Genomic DNA, 22,086 nt, shown 5'->3' with positions numbered 1-22,086 from the left:
CTGTCTGTAGAGTGTAGTTTTAACATATTTTCCATCATAGTGGTTGACATCAGATGCTTTTTATTTAGCAACATAAACTAATTTCATTATCATACACACTTATCTAAGCATTTTTATAGCATGAATTATGTGAGCTTTTGATTGGTGTGGGCTAGATTTTCAAGAAGCAACACAAGAGAGCCACTTTGTAAGTACAAAGACAATTGTCTACATTCATTACTTTTCTCTTGCTGTCACACAGTATATACGGTGTGTGTGAGTGTGTGTTTGTGGACAGAACACTATCTATATATTAAAATATAGCAGAAGTGAAGTAAGAGTCCAATTGATAAACTATTCATATAACATGAAACATATAGGAAAAAAAAGGAAGTGATTGCTGAGGCCAAACTAGAAATACAATAGAGCAAACAAAAGATTGAGCAATGGGTTTGGATCGGTTAATGGCTTTAAGTGTATAGAAGGTTAGTTACTAAAAGCAGGAAGTTAATCTTCAGTCACTAGGAACTTGTCTTTGCTGGATTGAAATTATAATAGAAAAAAATGTGAGCATTGTATAGAGACAAAGAAAATTATACACGTGTACATTTACATGTATGGCATTTGGCAGACACGATTATCCAGAGCAGCTTACAGCTGAGCAGGGGAAGGTTAAGGGCCTTGCTCAGGGACTCAGCAGTGGCAGCTTGGTGGTGGTGGGATTTGAACTTGTAACCTTTGATCCACAGTTCAATGCATTAACCACTAAGATACCGCCACCCGTCTCTACATATTTTATATATATATATTTATAATCTGTAATCTGTTTTGTGCTTAACAAAGCAAGATGTTCCATTTTATTTGCATGAAAGTCTCTGTTCTCTGTTGCTCTTTATCAACATCTCATTATAACTTAATTAGACAGAAAGATTTGAAGGTAGAGACCCTTGGGGTTTCAAAAACATGATGTGCAGCTACATTGTTCAATAGTTACAGTAGTTTAATGACCTATTAAAAGCAAATTGCATCAGTCCAGTTTTGAAAGGGTATGGGACCTGCACAACTAAATCACATTAATGACATGAGTGTGGAATTATAACTACAAAGTTACTGCAATATTTTTGTGCATATGTTAAATCATAAGTGGCCATTACAATTTGTGGTTCTCTATGTATATAATGTGTAATTTTATTTTTGTGTTATTCAATTCAATGTCACGGATTACCAAAGTGGAATTCAAGCATAACATTTAGGCTAACACATTTAAAGTCAATTACATTCACCAGCTCAATGAGCACTCATAGAAATTAATTATGTTGAACAGTGTAAGATTGTCACATGAACTTGAGCTTGCATTGGTATTTATTTATTTATTTATTATTTTACTAACTTGCTTAAATCTAAATATTTAGAACCTGCTTTTTGTGGTTCTAAAATAGAATGTTGAAAAAGAGGTGAAGAGGTGGTGGATATGTTTCAGATATGCTTGTATCTAAAACATCATTAAATGTCAATAATTGCATATTTTCCTTTTGTAATTACCCACTGTGCATTGCTTTTTGCAATATATGTTAGTTTTGTATCCTGAACACCTTTCTTTTAGGAATCCTTTATTTTAAACATTACATCTTCTAGAACTGAAAAGACAAAAAGCATATATATTACAAACTATTTAATTTAGCTAGCTAATAACCACAAACCAAACTTAGAATTCAGTAGTCGCAGAACAGTGATTCATACATTTCAGAATAACCAGCAGGAGTGAGATCGTCATGATACTCATGTAGATGGCAACAAACAAAAAGGGTTTGGTGACAAATCATGCAGTTTTTGTTGTAAATAATTTTGTCATACAACCATCCTTTTCTGAAACCTAATTGGCAAGTTCTTGACGTTACCGTTAATTAAAAATGGCAGGTTTCACTTATCATAGAACTAAAGGTTAGCTTAATGAGTAGAAATAAGGGTTTAAATAAAAAATGTGTCAAAATACTCCAGTCTTATCAGCTGACCGATCTAAATTTTGGCAATTGCTATTTATTTTCTAGTAAAGCAATTGAAATTTAAACATAAACAAAAACATAAATAATTTTTATGTGAACATGTGAGCAGAGCAGAAGGACAACTAATGGTACTGTAGCAAGTTAATTACCCCTTAGCCTTCAGCACCACAACAGCGTGACCAATATGCCATTGTTTAGAGGTGTTAATGTTTAACAATGGATTAAATAAAAAGAGACAAGAGTAATAATGACTAACTATAGATCATTCTAAAGGTCTAAGCCTCAAGCAGCGATTTTAGATCACTGTTTTTTAATGGAAAATGTATAACGAATGTATTTGCCGAATGTGTGTAACCAGTAAACACAATCAACATGCATAAAAAAATGCAGTACTCACACAATTATTGTAATAACCAGTCACAAATGCATCCACTGCTGCAAATCCTGGTTTATTTGGAAAGATAAGGGTTCACTAAAATGTCGTAAAAATGTCGTAAAGCATTTTTGTTCCAACCAAACAATTGTTGTATATGTTTCGGAATAACTTTGCATAAAAACATCATCTTGGTGGTAAAAAACCAAATATGGTTGGTAGAATATAGTGTTACAAAACAAATAAGACCACCTACTAAATTTTTTTAAATAAAACTGTAAAAGAGGTGAAATTTCAGGCTTGAGTATACACTTTATAGGCAGTGATACAGGTAGTCCTACAAACAGTGATAATAATCGAGGCAAGATAAATCCAATTTGTTGTCTGACGTTGTTTAAATTAAATCAGAAAAATGCAATTATCTCTTACATGTAAAAATAAATACAAGGAAGCAGTTTATTTAGAAGTGTGTTTTTAAAAGTTTTTTGAAGGAGAAGAATGTCTGCTCAGCCCCAGATATTTAACAGCCTAGATAATGCATATATCATAGCTATGTATTATGTACCGTATTTTTCAAACTATAACCGCTACTTTTTTCCCATGTTTTGAACCCCATGAAGTGGCTTATTTATGAATTTTTCCTGGGTTTTTCCCGGTTTCACAAACTTCAAGCCAAAAAACTGAGCCCCATAACATTAGACCAATGAAATTTCTGAACAGAACGAAAAAACGCACCTCACCTGTGTTCTGAGCAGCACGGCATCAGGAGAAAAAATGTTTTTTTTTAAACGCACGATGATGCCAAAAGATAAACTCCTGAAATAGTTTTAAAAGGAGGAAGGAAAGACAGTGAACAATGACTTTCTTGGTCGGCTACCGTTTAGATACAAGCCGTTGTAATGCATTGAGTCTGGGTCATGGGAGAGCTCGCTAACTCCAGTTGCAAAAGAAATCGTATAAGCACAGACAGGTTTCCAACACTCGTGCTTTTTTATTTTTCTTGGCAACAGCATTACGGGTTAGTCAAAGAAACTTAGAAATGAGCATCAGAAATTAATAAGGACATATTCCTCGGTCTCCACACACGCAGTAATACCGGGAAAAAGCGGCGGCAGGCTATTCCCATAATGCCGCTCTGCTCTTAAAGGAGCCACAACATATTTCACTCGTGTAGCAGGCACTGTCTTTCGTTAAAGCCTGTTTAAAGCCGGCTTATACACAGGTGCGCTTATTTATGTTCAAAATAAAAATCTTTGTCAAATTCAGTGAGTGCGGCTTATAGTCCGAAATTACGGTAGTCATAGTGAAACCTGATAGAAATTGCAAAGGGATGCCCGGGTAACAGTGAAATGGACTTCCTATAATGGCTAGTTTGTTTGTTATATTGTGCAAAATGTAAAATAGGATGCGAAGGCAATGAGGCGGAACCCAATCTGTCAGGAGAATATACAGTGCTGTTTACTGAAAACATGAGGAATGAGGAATGTTTAGAGCTAACTAGTTAACAGTGTTGTGACTGATAGCTAATAAGGCAAGTATTACTAATGATTGAACTTTCACAGATAAAACCATGCACTGACCAAGTATATCCTCAGGAAAGGGCTTAAAATTAGTTAATACACATTCACTGCGGCAGGTATTTCAATGTGAACATTTGGTCTGACAAGATGAAACAGGAAATAACCAGAGTGCTGTTTCTGTTCACTTGCATACAATATGTGATTAGTTACTTACTTAATTAATTATTTTTCTTGAAATAATTAAAGCTTTAACAGAACAAATGCAATATAATCTCATTAACATTTTCTCCTTTTTTATTCTAGAGTTCACAAGTCTGTTAATCTGCATTTATTTTGGCCTGAGAACATGAAGAGATTGATGCTACTGGATTTAATACTTTATGGTACAGTGTTTTTCAAATGTAATGTTTATGTATAGAACAATAATAAGGTGTTATTAACATGGTTATTAAATAAGTATATTATATTTGCCACACAGGCATCCTTTTTCACAACACGTGGGCCTGGTCAGTAACGATGCCACACAGCATTCATGGCCTACAGAAATCCTGTCTTGTTATACCATGTTCATTCTACTACTCATCTTATCCACCTACGAACCCATATCGGATTGTGTGGTATGAGTATGTTGACCGTGGATATCCTGCAGTGTTTGACAGTTGGAACCCTGGTTCAGTAATTGATAGATACAAAGGAAGAACCAGTTTATATAATCCAACATACAGGGGCTGCAGTCTGCTGATTAAAGACCTTAGTCTTTCCCACAGCAGAGACAGAATATATGCTTGGGTAGACCCGGAAAATATTGGATGGCGCACTTACAAATTCTATGATGTGTCTACTATAATTTATGTTCGTTGTAAGTGTTACATTTATATACAGTTTTGTCTTTTTTTTTCAATAAAGTTGAGCTTTGCAACAGTTAATATTTGGAAGCTTAATGTAATTTTCTTCTGCTTTCTCGGCCCATTTTGAATGAGGTAGCATCTGCAGAAAAGCCCAGTGTTTACATTTCTGGAGGTGCTAAAATTGGGGATAGAATTACAATTGAGTGCACAACATATCACACCTGTCCTTATGAACCACCCTCTCTCAGTTTAAAAGGGATTGAGAAACATTTTGAAAAAGACGACACATTGTTAAACAGAAACATTGGTGATGGCAAGTGGGAAATCACACTGACACGTGAAGGGATTGTTCAGTCTGAAACACAAACAATTGAGTGTTCTGTTAGACACAGTGGTGGCCTCACTGCATCTACTACAAAAATACACACTGCACAGTGTAAGTAATATTTTAGATTTTTAATGTAATTTATTGTTGATACAAAAAATCTAATGCATTGCTATGTGTATTCTCATAAATTGGTTTACAAAGAAAATTCATCTGTAATTTCTGACATTTTTGTTGTTATGTACTGTCTTATAGAATGACTTTATGTTGTATTATAGGTACCATTGATCAACCCAAAATTGATGATCTAAACACAGGGTTTCTGGAGGGTGTGCAACAAGACATTGTTTGCTCTGTTACATACAGGTGCTCAAGTTACCAACCTCAGATTCTTTGGAATGATGGAAATTTACATGGAAGCATAACTTTTATAAGCACACAAGGAATAAGACATGAAGCTAAATCCACATTAAGGTTTACAGCAAAGGCTAATGATAACGGCAAGACCATTACCTGTAAAGCAACTTTTAAAGGATCTTCCCAAAGAGCACAGATGACTTTAAGAGTTAAGAGTAAGTAAGAATTTCTGAAGTTAATGACTTTTTAGTCACCTGTATCCTTTTCCTTCTTTGCTTTTTTTTATATGCATTCAAATAACTTGTTAATGTATTTAGCATGTTCTCCTGAATTTCAATTAAAATGAATTTACATACATACTTAAAGAATGCTTAAGGTAAGAGCTACAGGCAAGACAAGCAGTTTTAAGTATTTCTGTTTAGCACTTAGAGACTTCTTAAATTTATTTTCTTAGGATTCCTAAATATGAAGTATGGTATTATGAAAAATATAATGAACATGTATTTTTGTTGCAGGGTCAAAGGGCTCTCTTGATTGGAGCTTCACAATGCCCAGTAAAATCACTGGAATTCGGGGTTCCTGTGTGGTCATTCCCTGCAATTACAAATTTAAAAATTCTCACCGTAGTGGTGTTGATGTGAAATGGTATCGGTTCTTGAATTCAGCTTACTCTCTAGTGTATGGTAATCCAACACAAAATATCATGGATAAGTTCAAAGGAAAGACAAGTTTATATCCATCCTCAAATGACAAAAACTGCAGCTTAAAGATACAGCCACTTGAGAACAATCATAATCAGGAAAGACTCTTTCCATGGATGGACCCAAATTCTATTGAAACGTACAACATAAACGATTTTAAGGATGAAACCATTGGCATTGAGGTGACAGGTATGATCAAAGCTTTTACTGGTTATACTTATACAACATTGTATAATAATAAAAAAAAAAAAATTAAAAAATTAAAAAAATAATACAAATTCTTAGATATTTAAATAAATATAAAACTAGTATTATATGTTATTAAAATGTAATTTGGGTGGGATTTTAATAATAATAATAATAATAATAATAATAATAATAATAAGTGTAATGAAAATAATATAATAAAGGCTATTCTATGTGTCAGGGCTGGTACTTGTACTCAGATTTTTTTAAGTTTTAAAAGTGTTTAATGAAGTCTAATAAAGCAAACATAGCAAACATAACAACGCTATTACAAGAAGAAAAAAGAATCGAGGACACAAGTGGCAGTGATGCAAATAACAGACAGAGGGAAGACAACATGGGGGGAACACTGAGGACCCCTAGCGGCAGAAACAACATGTCCAAAATAACAAACTCAAATCCTGACAGGTTGTGAACTGATTTAGATAAATTGCCCCCAGGCACAAAAGATTGTGTGAATGAGTGTGATCACCTATGCCCAAGATCAAATCAGATTCCACCATGACTCAGTTCAGCATAAAGTGGTTTCTGAAAATAAGTGATTAAGTGAGAAATGTGCAGACAATATAAATGAATATATTAATAGATGTGGATAAAATAAAATAAATGTACAATAATTAAAATATTCACTATTTGTCAAAAATATTATGAAAAATCTAAATAACTAAAAACTAAAACGACAAAAAAACCCTAAAAAACACTAAAACCAAAGTGTGGTGTCTGAAAATGTATTTTCAGAAATACAAAACACTCCAGTCAGGTAATAAAGTACTTCTGTATGTTTTTCGGTTTTGTCTTTTAAAGAGATCGTTGAGAAACCACAGGGAGAGCTTCTTGGCATAGCTAAAGTTGGTGAATCAGTAACTTTGTCCTGCAGTGTGATACACACCTGCCCTCCATCACCTCCAACAATTAGCCTTAATATTTCACGTGGATCTTCACCACGTCTTAGTAATACACCCCTAAACAATGGGGAATGGAAAATAACCAAAGAGATTACATGGACCGTTGAAGAAAATGATAATTCTGTTACTTGTACTGTGAGATATGCAGGTGGACAGACATCAAAGACTGAAATCAGTATTAATCCTTCATGTGAGTCTGAATCAATACACAAAAAACACTGCACAACTGTACCTTTATAATTTTAATATTGTGTATTGTCTTACATCAATGCCCTTATTGTCTGTTATAGGTCCAATTGATGAAGCCCAGATTACACCTGATTCAGAGACAGAGTTCCTCGAGGATGTTGAACAAAAGATTACTTGCTCTGTTACATACATGTGCTCTAAAGACCGGCCGTACATTATTTGGAGCGGTGAATCGTTACCTGGCAGCACGTTTTACATAACAAAGCAGGGAAAAAAACACAAAGCTACTTCCACATTAAAGTTAACTCCAAAAGCTAGTGATCATGGAAAGACCATTACCTGTCAAGCAGATTTTAAAGGGAATGTTCAAACTGTGGACATCACTTTAAGAGTTCAAAGTGAGTAAGACCTCTTGGTGTTAAGGCCTTCTTGTTGTCTATGTTTTCCTTCAATATATGCATGTCCGTCATTTAGCACATTTTTTTGACTGCTAAATGAATTTGCATAAGCCAACCTTTTATGTGTATTTTTATTACAGGATCAATGGGCTCACTTGACTGGAGTTTCACAATGCCCAGCACAATATCTGGTGTCCGAGGTTCCTGTGTGGTCATTCCTGCAATTACAATTCAAAACATTGCAGCATAGTAGGACCAATGTGAAATGGTATAAACTCTCCACTACAGATTACTCCCTGGTGTATGACCAATTAGCAAACAATATCATTACACAGTTCAAAGGAAAGACAAGTTTATTTGGATCCCCAAATGACAAAAACTGCAGTTTAAAGATACAGCCGCTTGAAATGCAGCATAGTAAAGAACGACTCTTTCCGTGGATGGACCCAAACTCTATTGAATCCTATCACAGCAAAAATTTTGACCACGTAACTGTTTCCCTTGAGGTGACAGGTAGGTTCACTTAAGTATAAATACACTTTAAACAGAATTTTATCATATTTATAGCATTATTTTGTATTTATTTATTTGTAATTTTTTATTTTTTGGAAAATCAGGGTACTACAGGATTTTTAAACAAATATCACTAGTTGTTCTCGCTTTGCATATAATGTATTAGGTATGTGTTGCATCACTTATTGATGATGTGTTTACCTGTTAAAGATATTGTTGAGATACCACAGGCAAACCTTCTTGGCATCACTAAAGTTGGTGAGTCAGTAACCTTGTCCTGCAGTGTGATACACACCTGTCCTCCAACACCCCCAACACTGAGTCTGAGTATTACACGTGGAACTTCACAGTTTAGACACACACCTATTCATGATGGGAAATGGAAGGTAACCAGAGAGATTACATGGATTGTTGAGGAAAATGATAAATCTGTTACATGCATTGTGAGTTACGCAGGTGGACAGACATCAAAGACTGACACCAGTATTAATCCTATATGTAAGTTTGAAACAATAACAATGGATTTTAACTCTAAAAAAATCCTTTTGCCAGATTAAAAGCCTCACTTATTTCTTTCTTTTACAAACTTTTCATACTTTTTTCAGGTGATTTTCACAATCCTGTTATAAGTCCAAGCCAAGATGAGGTTATGGAAGGCATTGTGAAGATCTTTACTTGTACAGTGCAGCACACCTGTCAAAAAGATAAGCCGAACATAATCTGGAATTACAAAGACATGCCAGTTTCTGTTAAAACAAATAAAGTTTCTTCCTACATTTGGAATACAGTTTCCAGTTTAAAATTTAGAGCATCAAGGGATGACCATGGAAAGACCTTAACATGCACATCTCAAACTTCAGTGGGAGAGACTTCAGATCATGTTACTTTAAAAGTAAAACGTAAGTTAGTTTGCATCATTTGATTACCAGCCCAGTATAATACGTACTGAACATACATACCTACATACATACATTGGTTAATTAATACATTTGTTAATTTAATTCTAGTTTTTGGCTCAGTTTTCTCTGCATAGTAAAAAAAACTTACATTACATTACTTAGTTCATATGAACAGAGTGACCTAATGCTAGGAAATGCTCTACTAACTTCATACTACATAATTTGTTCTCTAATGCAGGAGGAATGTTTTCACTGGACTGGACCTATTCAATGCCCAGTAAGATCACAGGCCTCCAGAGCTCCTGCCTTGTCATTCCTTGCAGCTTTGAATTCACAAAAGAAAAACAAAGCAATGTTGAGGTGAAATGGTACCAATACATTAAAGACAAATTTCCTTTAGTGTATGGCCCAGATAGTGGGAATATTGAAAAAATATTCTTTGAAAGGACAAGACTGCTTGAACTGCCAAGTGAGAGCAATTGCAGTTTGGAAATCAAGCAACTCAATATGCAACACAATAACAAAAGACTGTATCCCTGGATGGATCCTACACCAGTTGAGAAATTTCACAAGGAAAATTACTACGACAAATCTATTGAGCTCACCATAAAAGGTACTGCTCTTTTTTTATAGAGACACTTTAAATGACCAATAAGTGTTTGATTTTAAATCCAGTCTATTACCTGTTTTGACAGAGCAAGCTGATAAACCAAAACTAAGTATTATTGGTGTAGCAAGAGTGGGAGAGCAAGTCACAGTGTCTTGTAGTGTTCTGCATACCTGTCCATCCAACCCTCCAAATCTAAAAGTGGGGAAAGAACTTGACACTGATGTTACTTCACACAATCCAGTACAGGATGGCTTTTGGGAAATGAAAAGGATTCACACATTTAAAATTAAGGAAGAGGAGAAAACTGTTCAATGTAAAGCAACATTCCATGGTGGACAGACATCAGAGGCACAAATCGATCTTAATGCTCAGTGTAAGTAGAAAGTCCTGGAAAACAGGCTAATTGTCTCCTCCTCTTGATTTTACATTTGTCTTGACTGTTAGCTTTCTATATTAATCCATGTTGTCAGGCATGCAAACACAAAATGTAACCTCTAATCCACCTCACATTAAAATGCTTAAAATGAGATCTTGACAGTAATTGGTGACAGCTGAGCTGAAGTACCATCACATTTATATGAATTTGGGTTTATTCACTAGAAATTCAATAAGATCCAAGTTGTCTATTGCTGATTTGAAAGTGTGTGGTGTTTTGTTTTAAGCAAACCCTGTGGTGTGATGGTATTTGATGACTGAAGACCTTTAAATACAAAAACAAAATCTGCTAAATGTATTGCCTTTATTATTTTGTAATCTGTCATTAAATGTCAATCAAGACTGTCTAAATCCTGTATTCCCCTTTATACATTCCCAGAGTTTAAATGTAATTGACTCAACATCACTAGAATCAGAATTTATTCCTCCTTACATTCATGGTGAATGTATTACAATTGCAATTACATGTTATTGTTCTCACAATTACAATATAAAACTACCACACTTTTACCAAAACGTTACCACACAATTGACAATAATTTCACCAGAAGATATTTTAACACAAATAATGAGTCATGAAAGAGATCAGTATGATTTATGATTTATAAGTATACACAGAATGCACACTAGTAACAATATCTTCAAAAACATGTGACCTTAAAGAGGTTTTTCATTTAATTCCAGGTACTTATACAGATATAACCATTGATCCTGAAGTGGGCGATGTTGTAGAAGGTGTTGGGAATAACTTCACCTGCACAGTTTTCCATTCTTGCAAGAATCAGCCTCTAAAATTTGCTTGGAACTACAAAGAGTTACCAGAGACTTTGGGGACCAAAAAAGGCTCATTGTTAAACTGGGCCACCTTCTCCAATGTTTTCTTTATAGCTTCACTGGAAGATGATGGAAAGAAACTGACTTGCACTGCAACATTTTCTGGTGGAGAGATCACAACCTCCATTGTTTTACAGGTTCAAAGTGAGTGGCTCCATGTATATGACTGTATGATTAAACCTGTTTACACTTCTCTTGATATATCTTGATCTTCTGCTTCGTATTCATTTCTAGGATATGTGCCCAAATTTGTGGATCCATTTGAAAATGACAGTATGCATGCTTTTAAATATTTTATATTATAGCAGTGTAAATATATTAAAGTGTTCTTAATCATAATAGGACAGAAACATTTTTTTTTTATTCAACTGTACAATAGCTTTGCTCACTAACTTTTGGCTTGCTTGATGTCAGCTTTCCACATTTTAGAGGCAAATGTCGTGCCCAAGATCAGTGCTTTGACCCGCTCTTGTGTGGTGATACCATGTACTTTCAAAACGGGTGATATGCTAATTACACGCCTTCGAGGTCTGTGGTACTCCAGTACTGGTGAATATGTTTACCACACCGGAAAGTCAAACATTATGGACAACTTTAAGGGCCGCACGGCTTCTGGGGATGACAGATGAGGAGAACTGCACTTTAGAGATTGATAATGTCCAATCTCATGATAATGGGCCGTTCTGCTTCCGTGCAGAAAAGGGTAATGATAAGTACAGCTTCAACCACAGCTGTGTGTTCATCATCATGAAAGGTGAAAACTGTAACAAAATACCAATATTTTTTGCATTCTGCATATGTTTTTTAAAACATGAGCAATAATTGTGTTTTAAAGGTGCTCTTCTCTACAACATTATTATGGTTAAATACATATAGGACCAAAACAAGGACTAGCTTGACCAGTTTCCTTGTCTTTTTCTGAATGCAGCAACTCCTGACAAGCCTGTGATATCGGCTCTTCCCGAGGAGATGGAGCCCGGCAAGCGATTCACAATAAACTGTTCTGTCACACATACATGTTCCTCACATCCGCCAAATATCACATGGAATGTTCGGGCTGCCAGAGAAGTGGTTAAGCATGTGGAGAAGAATGCAGGCAAATGGGAAACAACCTCCTCAATTACTTTCATCCCAACTGGCTATGAAGAAGAAGAAAATCTCATTTGCCGAGTCACTTTCTGGAAGGGAAAAAAACAAGAAAGCTCAGTCTTTCTAAGTGTAAAACGTGAGTAAGACAAAATCCTTCAGCTTGGGCTGATATGTTTATCACAATGCTGCCATGGGTCATTATATGATGTTTGTGTACATTTCTAGGATTTGAAGGACTGGGTATGGGCATTTTAGGACTTTATATATCTCTGCCTTTGGTTTTACTATTGCTTTTGTGTGCTGGAATTATCATTTGTAGGAGAAGAGTTCAAACGTAAGTTTTTTTCATGTTCTTTTCAACAATTTTATTAAAATATTGAAAACTTATTTTTTAATATTGAGATTTTGAACATGCTTTCAAAGGAAAACTAGTGATGAAGCAACACCTGAGAGAAGGCAAGAATTTTTATTTTTTTATTTTTACAAAAAATTTTCATATTAAGCAATGCTAATCTTGAAATAATCACAATCATAAATCTGTCTTGTTTTTCTTTTTACAAAGGAGATCATTTTGGACCCAAATTTCCAGGTTCAAACAATGTTTTCTATAAATTCCCTCTAGAATTGTAATCACGCAGTATTATGATAAATTACAACTTTATTTCTTTGAGAGTGAGGTGTGAAGATTATAAGTTTAACTGATTCTTACATGCATTAGGGGTGTGAAAATGTAATATTACAGTGCTAAACAGTGCTTACTTACATGTTATTCACAAAATATTTTTTTTTTATGCCAAATGTCACAGTTCAGTTCAGTTCAGATATGATCTATTTTGTTATATATTTCTGTCACAGTTACTGCCACTCAATACATATATATATATACTCCTTTTTATATCTTCAATTTAACATGCATGCTAAAGGAGATATAATGGGACTGCAGGTTGGCTAAATTCCACTATGGAGACCAGGTATACTGTTACTGAAACTTACTTCCAAATCTGTTTGCATTTGTTACTGAAAAGCATCTTGAATATTATATCAATGTTATTATGACCAACAGACCACCTCCAAGGCCACCAAAACCAGAGAAGAGGTAAGCTTTATTATATAACTTGCACTTCTCCGGGCAACTGAAATGTTTTAAAATTAATGTAGATCGTGATACTGAAAAGGTTCATGTGCAAAATTCTTGTTCTCACTTTTTCTTAGGGGCAGCATCTGGAGCAGGTTTTCCAGGTGACTGCATTCTATATTACTACATGTTTGAGTTAAAGATTTTATTCAAACATTCATTATCATCTTTCATTTACAGGAGAAGTCCAGCACCCAGTGCAGATCAGAGGGTGCAGTACAAGTATGTGGTATTTTAATATTACTTGGTATAGTACAATATGGTTGATGCTTGATTTTACCAGGGGAAAAATAAAAAAACAATGTAAATGAAAGCAAAAATGATTTGGATTATAGGTGAGAAGATTTCTTACTTTTAAAAATCTAAAAGTATTGGAACAGCAAAACCTTTTGTTGTTTTTATTGTTTTTGCTATACAACGAAGACATTTGAGTTTTCATTTCCTTATATTTACATTTGTATGTGTTAACCACAACTTTTTAGGTAAGCAAAAGTATTGGAACACAATTCTAAACAATTTTGCCATTTCAGTAAAGTCAAGAGCCCATTGACATTAATAATGACATGAATGGAGATGTTTTTGGGCTACTGATTTGCAAAAAATATTAATAAATACAGTCCTCCAAATTAGATTGGTTGCATTTCTATTGACAGACAGAATGTTTATGTTGACCATTAATTCCAATTAATAGGTTTTACTTTTGTAAAATCTTCACAGATGGATAACTTATAAACGTCTATATCTAAATGTCTAACTCTTATTCACAGGGTAAACAATACCAGAGTATCCACATCTGCAGGATATTAAAATCCCCGCTTTCCATCACTATTGAAGTACATATTTAATAATTTCTAGCTTTCTTTTTGAAAACAGATAAGATGCTGTTATATATTAGAAAAAGACAAAGCTTATTAAATATTGTTAGTTAATTTTGCTGAAACAATGCTATAAATTTACATAAATAACATCATAATACATGACTGCACAGTTTAAATATACATTTAACACTGGTCATAAATAATCTCACTCCACCATAATTCTCTACAGAATTAACACTGTGCTTCTTTCTCCCCACAGTGAACCAAAATCCTACATATCAGGAGTTGCCACTTAGCAGTAAGTATATATTAATATGTACTGATATCGGTAATTCTATTTATAACTCCACCTTTATATGAACTACCACAAATATTACAAATAAAGAATTAAACTGTTCTATTCAGCTGATTGCATGTCTAATAATTTCTTTTGTCTTTTTCCTCAAAATCCACTAGAGTATCATGATGAAGATGATTCCACCAACACTGCAGATTTTAGAATCTAAATAAATGAAATGCTGTTTTTTCTATTAGGCTTGGAATATTTGGGTCTCATGCAGCTTTTTTTGTGTGTGTGTGTGTGTGTGTGTGTGTGTGTGTGTGTGTGTGTGCTGTTTGTGTAGAATAATATAAGAAAGACAATACAGTAATCCCTGTAAATAGACACCACCCCAAAATGCTATTTTATGTAGACAGTAATCAAATTCAAATTAAATTCAAAATAAATTTGTCACATACACATTGCAAGTAATTATATCTGCAAGTAATGCAAATAAACGTGAATAATTGTATTCACTATTAATGTGAATAATAGTGAGCAGCGACTATTACTAGTAGTGTACTGTATTAACATTTTACTTCGTTTTATAATTAATAATTATATTTTTATTAATACATTTCATTATTCCAACATAAAACTCCATAAAAAAGAATTCCCTATAAGTTTTTTGGTCTATCATGCTATCGCAAGAGACCGGGAAAATCAGCCAGTCTAATTAGTTATGTGGCAAATGCTATTCTGCGATAAACGGGGCACGAGATTCGAATCGCGGTAAAGTGGGGGATTACTGTACAATGCTAACTAAAGGAAGAGTTTTGTAATGCCAAAAAAATGTAGACAGGATAATGTAACAAGATATATGTATTAATCATTTTATTTTTAGACATATGTGTGTTGGTAATGTTTACCAAATTATATATGCCATTTTATAGCATTTAGCCTCAAACAGCTTTGTTCTGCATTATGGTATGTGCGTATGGAATGCATTGTGTGCTAAATAAAAATTGGAAAATTAGCTGGTCACTAATTTCATTCTTTATTCACAAGAAATTACTTTAATTTTGCTTGTCGCATATACATTACAGCACAGTGAAACTCTTTCTTCACAGTTATTATTGTGTTAACTTCTGGTCCTCGATTTTAGTTATGCTGCCAGAGCTAAATTGAAGGACTTGCACCCTGATCACACTGTACTGTCTATAACCTTTATGTAACACCAAGGATACTGAATAATCCATTCAATTGGAAAACTCTGTGCAGCTGTAACAGAAAGAAAAGGGATTTATTTTGAATGGTGCAAAAACTATTTTTCTAGCTGTGAAATAGTTATTTATTTACATATTGTTTGTGTAATGAATTTGTCTACATATTATACCTGAGAAGAGGGGAATTAGTGACACCTATAGGCGATGCGAGAAAAGAATAAAGCGTAAGTTGAATCAGCTATTCTCTCGTCAGTTCCAGCTGAACTGTTGAGGAGAATGCTAAGCAACAAATTACCTCTCCGGTAATATTTATACACATAGTGTTAATAAACATTTTTTATTTATTTTACAAGACGATATATGACTTCACTAAAGTGTTTTTTGACAACTTGGAGCAGTTGAGTTTTTTAATTGGCTCGTAATTAAGTTACAGGTGTTCCACATGTGTGCGGGCACGCTAGATGTATGTGCATTGTGTTCATGGGCGTAAATCAAGGGGTCCCAAAAAAAAAAAAATTATTAAACAATATCGCACTCTCTATTGTGAAAAATATATGTATTTGTGCCTAAATAATTGTGTAAGTAGAAAAAAAAATGCAAAAAATGTATTTAGAAACAGTTGAGTTCCTTCTCCCCTTCCTCACAGTGGTTTGACCCACTGCCTGTGTCGGAAATTCCTTGTCCTCCTAGACCGAGTGGCTTCTGACTTTAGTTGGGACTTACACAATCAATGTAAAATAGTCTCTTCAAAAGAAGCCAAGACACTAGGATGAGTAGAGCAAAGGTAGAGTTTATTGGGGCAAACCACAATTAACCCGAGAGCCTCTGCATGTCATGACATCGATGGTCTGACCACACCTGGCATTTCCTCCTGTTTTTATACGTTTTGACCCTTAACATTGATAACTCCCCAAACTTGTGCCCTCCTCAGTTGCCATTCATTTCCTTATTTTTTACTTTGCTTGGTGGATATCATTTTGGTCATGCGTGAGTACTCCACTCTTATATTTAATTTCATAAATCATGCTATAGTGATAGTTTACTAATGATTATTGTCTGTTTTCTTTCCTTTTACATTATGAATGTGTTAATGATAGTTAGTACTTTTAAGTGCAGCCCTACCTCTATTTCTACATACTGTTAATAATTTGAGTAAGAAGCCTTTATTAGCTCTAAATATATTTTTTATTTCTTTTAGCTAAGCAACATGTCTCTGCATAGCACCAGGCAATCCCCTGTCTACCTTTGGCGTCTCCAGCTTAAAGCAGAGATACTGTTCTACTATGCTAACCCAGGTTGCTATTGATTATTCATTTTTCATGGAGACTGTGATGTCAGCCTCACCTTCCCCCGATCAAAAAATGTGGCCATCTTATCTTCTTGTTTGTACCCCCCAAGTTGCCAATGCATCTATCTATGTGAATGTAGCCATAATTACAACAACCGTGCTTGGGTTGATGACATCGACATCATCAGTGACCATTCTGATGGCGACAAGGAGCTGCCGAAGCCCCCTCTGGCTGCAAAGAGAGCCCGAGAGGGGTAGATTTCACTGAAATTGTGCTGTTCCCTTTTTTGGTCTGCTTGGTACGAGCTCTGCAGAAGATATGTTATCACCTTTTATGGCATTCTCAATAAACTTCCCCATACATAATTCCTACTGTGTCTGCGTGTGTTATTTTTGCCTATGATAGGTGGGGCTCTTATCACGTTGTTATTGAGTGTCATAAGACCTATTCGACTTTCCTATGGGTTTACAAATAAGCTAATTTTAATCCTACATTCCCCTTTACCGATTTAAATCAGCAACTAACATGCCACTGTTACTGTAACGCCCACTCTATACTCCTACATTCCCCACAACACATAACGCGCCAAAGCCACGAACAACAAGGAAATGCAAGGAGCCCGAAACACCCGTGCAGAGACAAAAGGCTGATATATATATATATATATATATATATGTACATATACATGTACATATACAAGTGTAAAAGAGCAAGTTAGCTTGAAGCAGGCAAACTGAAACACAAAGAGTAATAAAAGGGTTCCTGTTCTTGGTTAGGCCGATAATTACCGACTGCTACCTTGTAATAGTACCTTGTTTCATAGGTTCCATCAGTGAAGAGGCAATTCAGGCTACATCTGTCACAGGGGTGGGCGAAAAAACCACAACGTGAGGAAAAATTCCCCACTCGATCAGCGTAAGACCGCGCGATCACGCAACGCGTCTGGACAGAGGTGGACACCCAGGGAAGCCAAACCGAAGCTACGAATTGATTAGCATGAGACAGATTCCATACATTCGGGCAAACAAAAAAGTCTGTGCCACGCTTTCACGCGGGATGAGTAGACAGTACAGTCCTTTTTCCTACATAAAACCAAGCGAGGAAAGTCTGTGGGAAGAGAAAACAGCCACTTGCTTAACTGTGGGTTTATGGAAGTCCAGAGCAAAATCTCACCCACCCACACGGAGACGTCGGAAACAGAGAAAGACTGAATTAAGTCTTCTGTCAACAGAAAAGCATGTTGTAAAAATGAGAGATAAGGTACTGGAAGGAAAAGTGAACGACAACACTCAAATGTCGATTTTACTAGTCTGAGCTGAGGTTCAGTGTCCGCAATGTAGATATGTCTGCTGATAGAATGAAGCCAAGTATATTTCAAAACCAGAATAGATGCATGATGAAGCAAATCACATGTAGGACGGCTTTCCTCAATCAGCGTAGTCCAGGAATGAAGCTCAAGGGCACTGGGTCGGCGGGGTGTTGGCTAATTAGGAGTGCTCCATCCATGATCGGATACTTGCGTAGAACAGCATAGCAGACTGGACAGAGGAAGTGATCAAGTCGAACACATCAGCTATGCCTCGGGCACACACGGCAAGGGAACAACCTTTTGTTTATCGGTGAAATGGCCTTGGCTCCAGGAAACACGGCCAGTGCCGGGCAGGTCTAAACTGCATACCTGCACAGAGAACTTTAAACAGAGAACAACACAACTCTGGATAGTAGAAGCAGGGAAGAAGAGAGCAAATTAAACAAGCGAGCGAGGGAGGGAAAACACGAATCTACAGGGAGGACAAACGATTTTGGGGGTCAGGTTGGGGGTACAAATTTTCATATTCACTGGTCGGAAACTTGTACTGGATCAGAAGACTGCATGGGAATCCTAACCTGCCTAGGAATTAGTACCATATATTGTCCTTTGGTTCGGGTAATCAGGGAGCTGACAATATTACGGAGAATTGGAAAACAGCAGCAGAGAAGGAGGAAAGTGCAAAGTAAAGCAACAACTATGGTGAGGCCTAGACGGGTTAATGAGGAAGTCCAATCGGCAGAGAAAAACCATGTCCACCACCCAGTGGGAGCAACATTAGTGTGGTTAATGTGTTCTTCTTTAAGTTTCTTTTAGGTGATCTAAGACGGTACTCAAAGCTCCCTGATCACCGGTATGCAATGGAATAATCGTGCAATATTCATCACCTATGAGCTTACAGACACCATCATGGGGGGCCATTATGGAATCCAATTTAAATCTCCTCTGGACTGCAATTATAGTAGTGGCATGTAGTTGACCTTTGATTAAATCTAACGCGGCAACCGTGTAATTAATAAAACGCTGCTGATTATACCATATGTAATTTATCCAGTGGGAATTGCGCATTATCTGAGCCCAGGGGAGCAAGGCGGTTAGTGCAGTTGCCCCCGAAGAGTCCATGGCCAAATGTTCATTGGGAACGCCTATGGGTGCCCCTCGCCAATCCATTTTGATAGTAGGGTCTTTTTCCCATTGAGGGAACGATCTGACATTTGAACTATCCTCCGAGATATATTTACGCCAAAGGGCTGAACGCTTGTGCTTACGGCTGCGAGGCAGAGAGTGTACTAGTTCAATGATACGTATTTTTCCTTCTAGCAAAACCGGAGCACAACAACCCTTCCAGTCGGGAGGAAGCGTCTGCCTAGTGCCATCCCCCCATGATTGAGTGTTATAATGAGTGGGACAGTTTCGCTAGTATTACCGCTGGTGTTGAGAAGGTCAAAGTGGATCTCAGATACTAAATGAGTGGTCTTGCATTGGTCATAAATAGTGCCAAGAAAATTACTTCCGCTGGCACAAAGACAAAAAGGAAATTGTCGATCTTTGGGCACCCTCACTATGGGATGGCTTTCTAACAAGGTAGGGATAAATCGTTGGGTGAGCTGATGGTCACAACCAGCTGTAAGGTTGACATACGAGTTTCTGTCAGAAGCATAAAAATGTGGCACCTAAAGCTCCGAGTAGGCAAATAGGAGGGCACAAATATTATACGTCATATGGGGGGTAATGAACATTCAGTAGGACCTCGAGTAGGTTGTACGTGGGGAAGATGACTGGCCCTATACTATACACGAATGATGTGTCACACTCCAAACACTGTAGTACAGCCATTTTTGGTACAGATTACCAATATAATAGGGGCCACTAGGGTCGTTTAAATCTGCCTTAGGGAAAACAGCTGGGTCCTGGAAAATTTTAGTGCTGTTTTTGTACAGAGTTAGAAAGGAGTTAACTTTGCTCAGGGGTACTGAAATTGGGAAAGTAACATTACAGGCCATGCAGTGAGATGTGTTGCATGTAACACAGAGTGAAAGTTAAAGGGTTGGAGGACCATAAGTCATACATGTACGTGAGGCGGAGTTGTCAGAGGAAGTGAATACTGACGAACCGAATGGAGAGTAGAAGAAGGACCGGTTCTGAATAGCAGGTGGCATGTAGCAATTAAACGGTGTGGCGGTTGCGGTGACGCGAACGCTAGCGATATCTAGGGTTAATACTACAGCAGAGTGGTCGGAGTACATGGCTCGATCTCAGTGACGTTTTCAGATATGTTCTGTGGATAAGCAAGAGTGGTTGGGTCGATGGACATGCGGGAAAAATAATAATACACGCAATAGCCCAGAGCGGCTACCGATATAAGTATAATACTTCTTCCTACACTAAAGTGCTTATCACGTCGATCGCAATATGCCATGGTGAATTAAAGAAGAATGTAAATTTGCAGTCTACAGGAAATTCAAGCTCTGAGAATTAGCATTTAGGTGAGAAAGCTAATTGTTCTTTGGCTTGTCGCGTGTCGCACTTTTGTACTTGAGCACGGGTGCATTTTGCAGGACCCAAATTAGAGTCACTGCCTGAGGCGCATGTGGGTGTAGTTCTGTCTTGGGGTCCCCTTTGTCTCTGGTGCCTCTCGGGTCGTGGGCCCTGCTGCAGTGGTTGAGATGGTACCAGTGCTCCTTACCTTCTACCTTTACTGCTGTAGGGGTTGTTAATACCACTTTAAATGGGCCATCCGTCGTGGATCAGACCAGTGCTTTTTCTTAAAGCGTCTAATGTACACCCAGTCTCCTGTTTTAACAGGACATTTGGCTGTGGGGGCTCTCCGTGTGTGGCTTCTGCAGTCTGTGTGATGCACTTAATAACGTTGTTAACAAAGTGTGACCCATTGTCTGAACTGAGGACTTCTGGTATTCCAAATCTAGGGATCACTGATTTGGCATCTTCCTTAGCCATAGCTACTGCCTCCACCCACCTACTAAACCTGTCTTCTACTACAAAATTTAGAGTTTTCCTGTGTTCTGTCAATCATGTCAACATAGTCCATTATTAAATATATAAACGGGCCTATTGGTTCTGGGATTTGTCCCAACGGAGTTGCATAAGTTTTCCTATAATTTCGTTCCAGACATTCGGCACATCTTGAAAGAGATTGGTCTACCATATGCGCTAAGTATGGTGACCACCAGTTCGTCCGAATTTTACGGATAACTTCTGCCTTTCCACAGTGATCTAGTCCATGTGCTTCCTTAATTAAAAGTGGGAAATATGAGATCAGGGCAACAAACAAATGTTGGTACCTTGATCTTTAACTGCTCCTCGCTTTTTCCACTGAGTTCGTTCGTGGATATCAGCTGTCTCGAGAAATTCGGTTATATGGGTCAAATCTTCATTTGGGGGTTCCTCATCTAATCCTACGATTGCCATTGTGCACTCTTCTCCTCCTGCTGCTTTCTTAGCAGCCTGGTCTGCCGCATTATTGCCCAAAGAAATAAAGTCTTTGTCTGACTTATGAGCTTGACATTTAACTATAGCTACCTCGGCTGGCAAAGTGATAGCATGTAAGAGTTCAGCTATTTGGGGACCATATTTAAATGCTGTCCCATCGGCTCGTAGAAAACCTCTCTGCTTCCACGTTGGGCCGAACATGTGACAGACGCCATGTGCATAGGCTGAATCTGTGTATATTATGCATGTTTTCCCTTGTGCTAACTCACAAGCTGCTGTTAATGCTTCAATTTCAGCTAAATGAGCAGAGCATGGCTGGGGCACCGACACTGAGGAGACAGCACGAAAGGAGTCACCCTGTGGTGTGACTGTCGCG

General features: G+C 36.8%; 2 protein-coding genes across 2 annotated transcripts; both read left to right on the top strand.

Moving 5' to 3' along the window:
• On the top strand, positions 1-8,094 carry LOC124394911. Its single transcript, XM_046863396.1, has 9 exons — positions 1-187; positions 4,179-4,258; positions 4,354-4,734; positions 4,860-5,159; positions 5,327-5,620; positions 5,921-6,295; positions 7,157-7,447; positions 7,548-7,844; positions 7,985-8,094. The coding sequence occupies exons 2-9, from the start codon at positions 4,222-4,224 to the stop codon at positions 8,092-8,094; spliced, it is 2,085 nt and encodes a 694-aa protein (XP_046719352.1). The 5' UTR covers positions 1-187; positions 4,179-4,221.
• Positions 8,079-14,710, top strand: LOC124395046. The gene is given in 20 exon segments (XM_046863620.1): positions 8,079-8,357; positions 8,568-8,855; positions 8,963-9,256; positions 9,495-9,869; positions 9,952-10,239; positions 10,986-11,279; positions 11,370-11,408; positions 11,550-11,742; positions 11,744-11,889; positions 12,064-12,360; positions 12,450-12,558; positions 12,648-12,680; positions 12,787-12,813; positions 13,148-13,195; positions 13,288-13,320; positions 13,437-13,463; positions 13,540-13,581; positions 14,127-14,192; positions 14,437-14,475; positions 14,634-14,710. Coding segments are annotated over 18 exon segments (2,679 nt in total). The 5' UTR covers positions 8,079-8,251; the 3' UTR covers positions 14,167-14,192; positions 14,437-14,475; positions 14,634-14,710.
• Positions 14,711-22,086: the final 7,376 nt, after the last annotated feature.

This window comes from Silurus meridionalis, chromosome 12 (assembly GCF_014805685.1).
Source record: "Silurus meridionalis isolate SWU-2019-XX chromosome 12, ASM1480568v1, whole genome shotgun sequence".
NCBI classification, from domain to species: Eukaryota; Metazoa; Chordata; class Actinopteri; order Siluriformes; family Siluridae; genus Silurus; species Silurus meridionalis.
This window is presented reverse-complemented; position numbering and strand designations above follow the sequence as displayed.

What these genes read in the sequence shown, in the direction of transcription:
- LOC124394911 (XM_046863396.1), top strand. Translation starts at nt 4,222, where the DNA reads ATGAAGAGATTGATGCTACTGGATTTAATACTTTATG. An exon ending in GATGACTTTAAGAGTTAAGA is followed by an intron (nt 5,621 to 5,920) that starts GTAAGTAAGAAT and finishes TTTTTGTTGCAG; the next exon opens with GGTCAAAGGGCTCTCTTGAT. An exon ending in AATCAGTATTAATCCTTCAT is followed by an intron (nt 7,448 to 7,547) that starts GTGAGTCTGAAT and finishes TGTCTGTTATAG; the next exon opens with GTCCAATTGATGAAGCCCAG.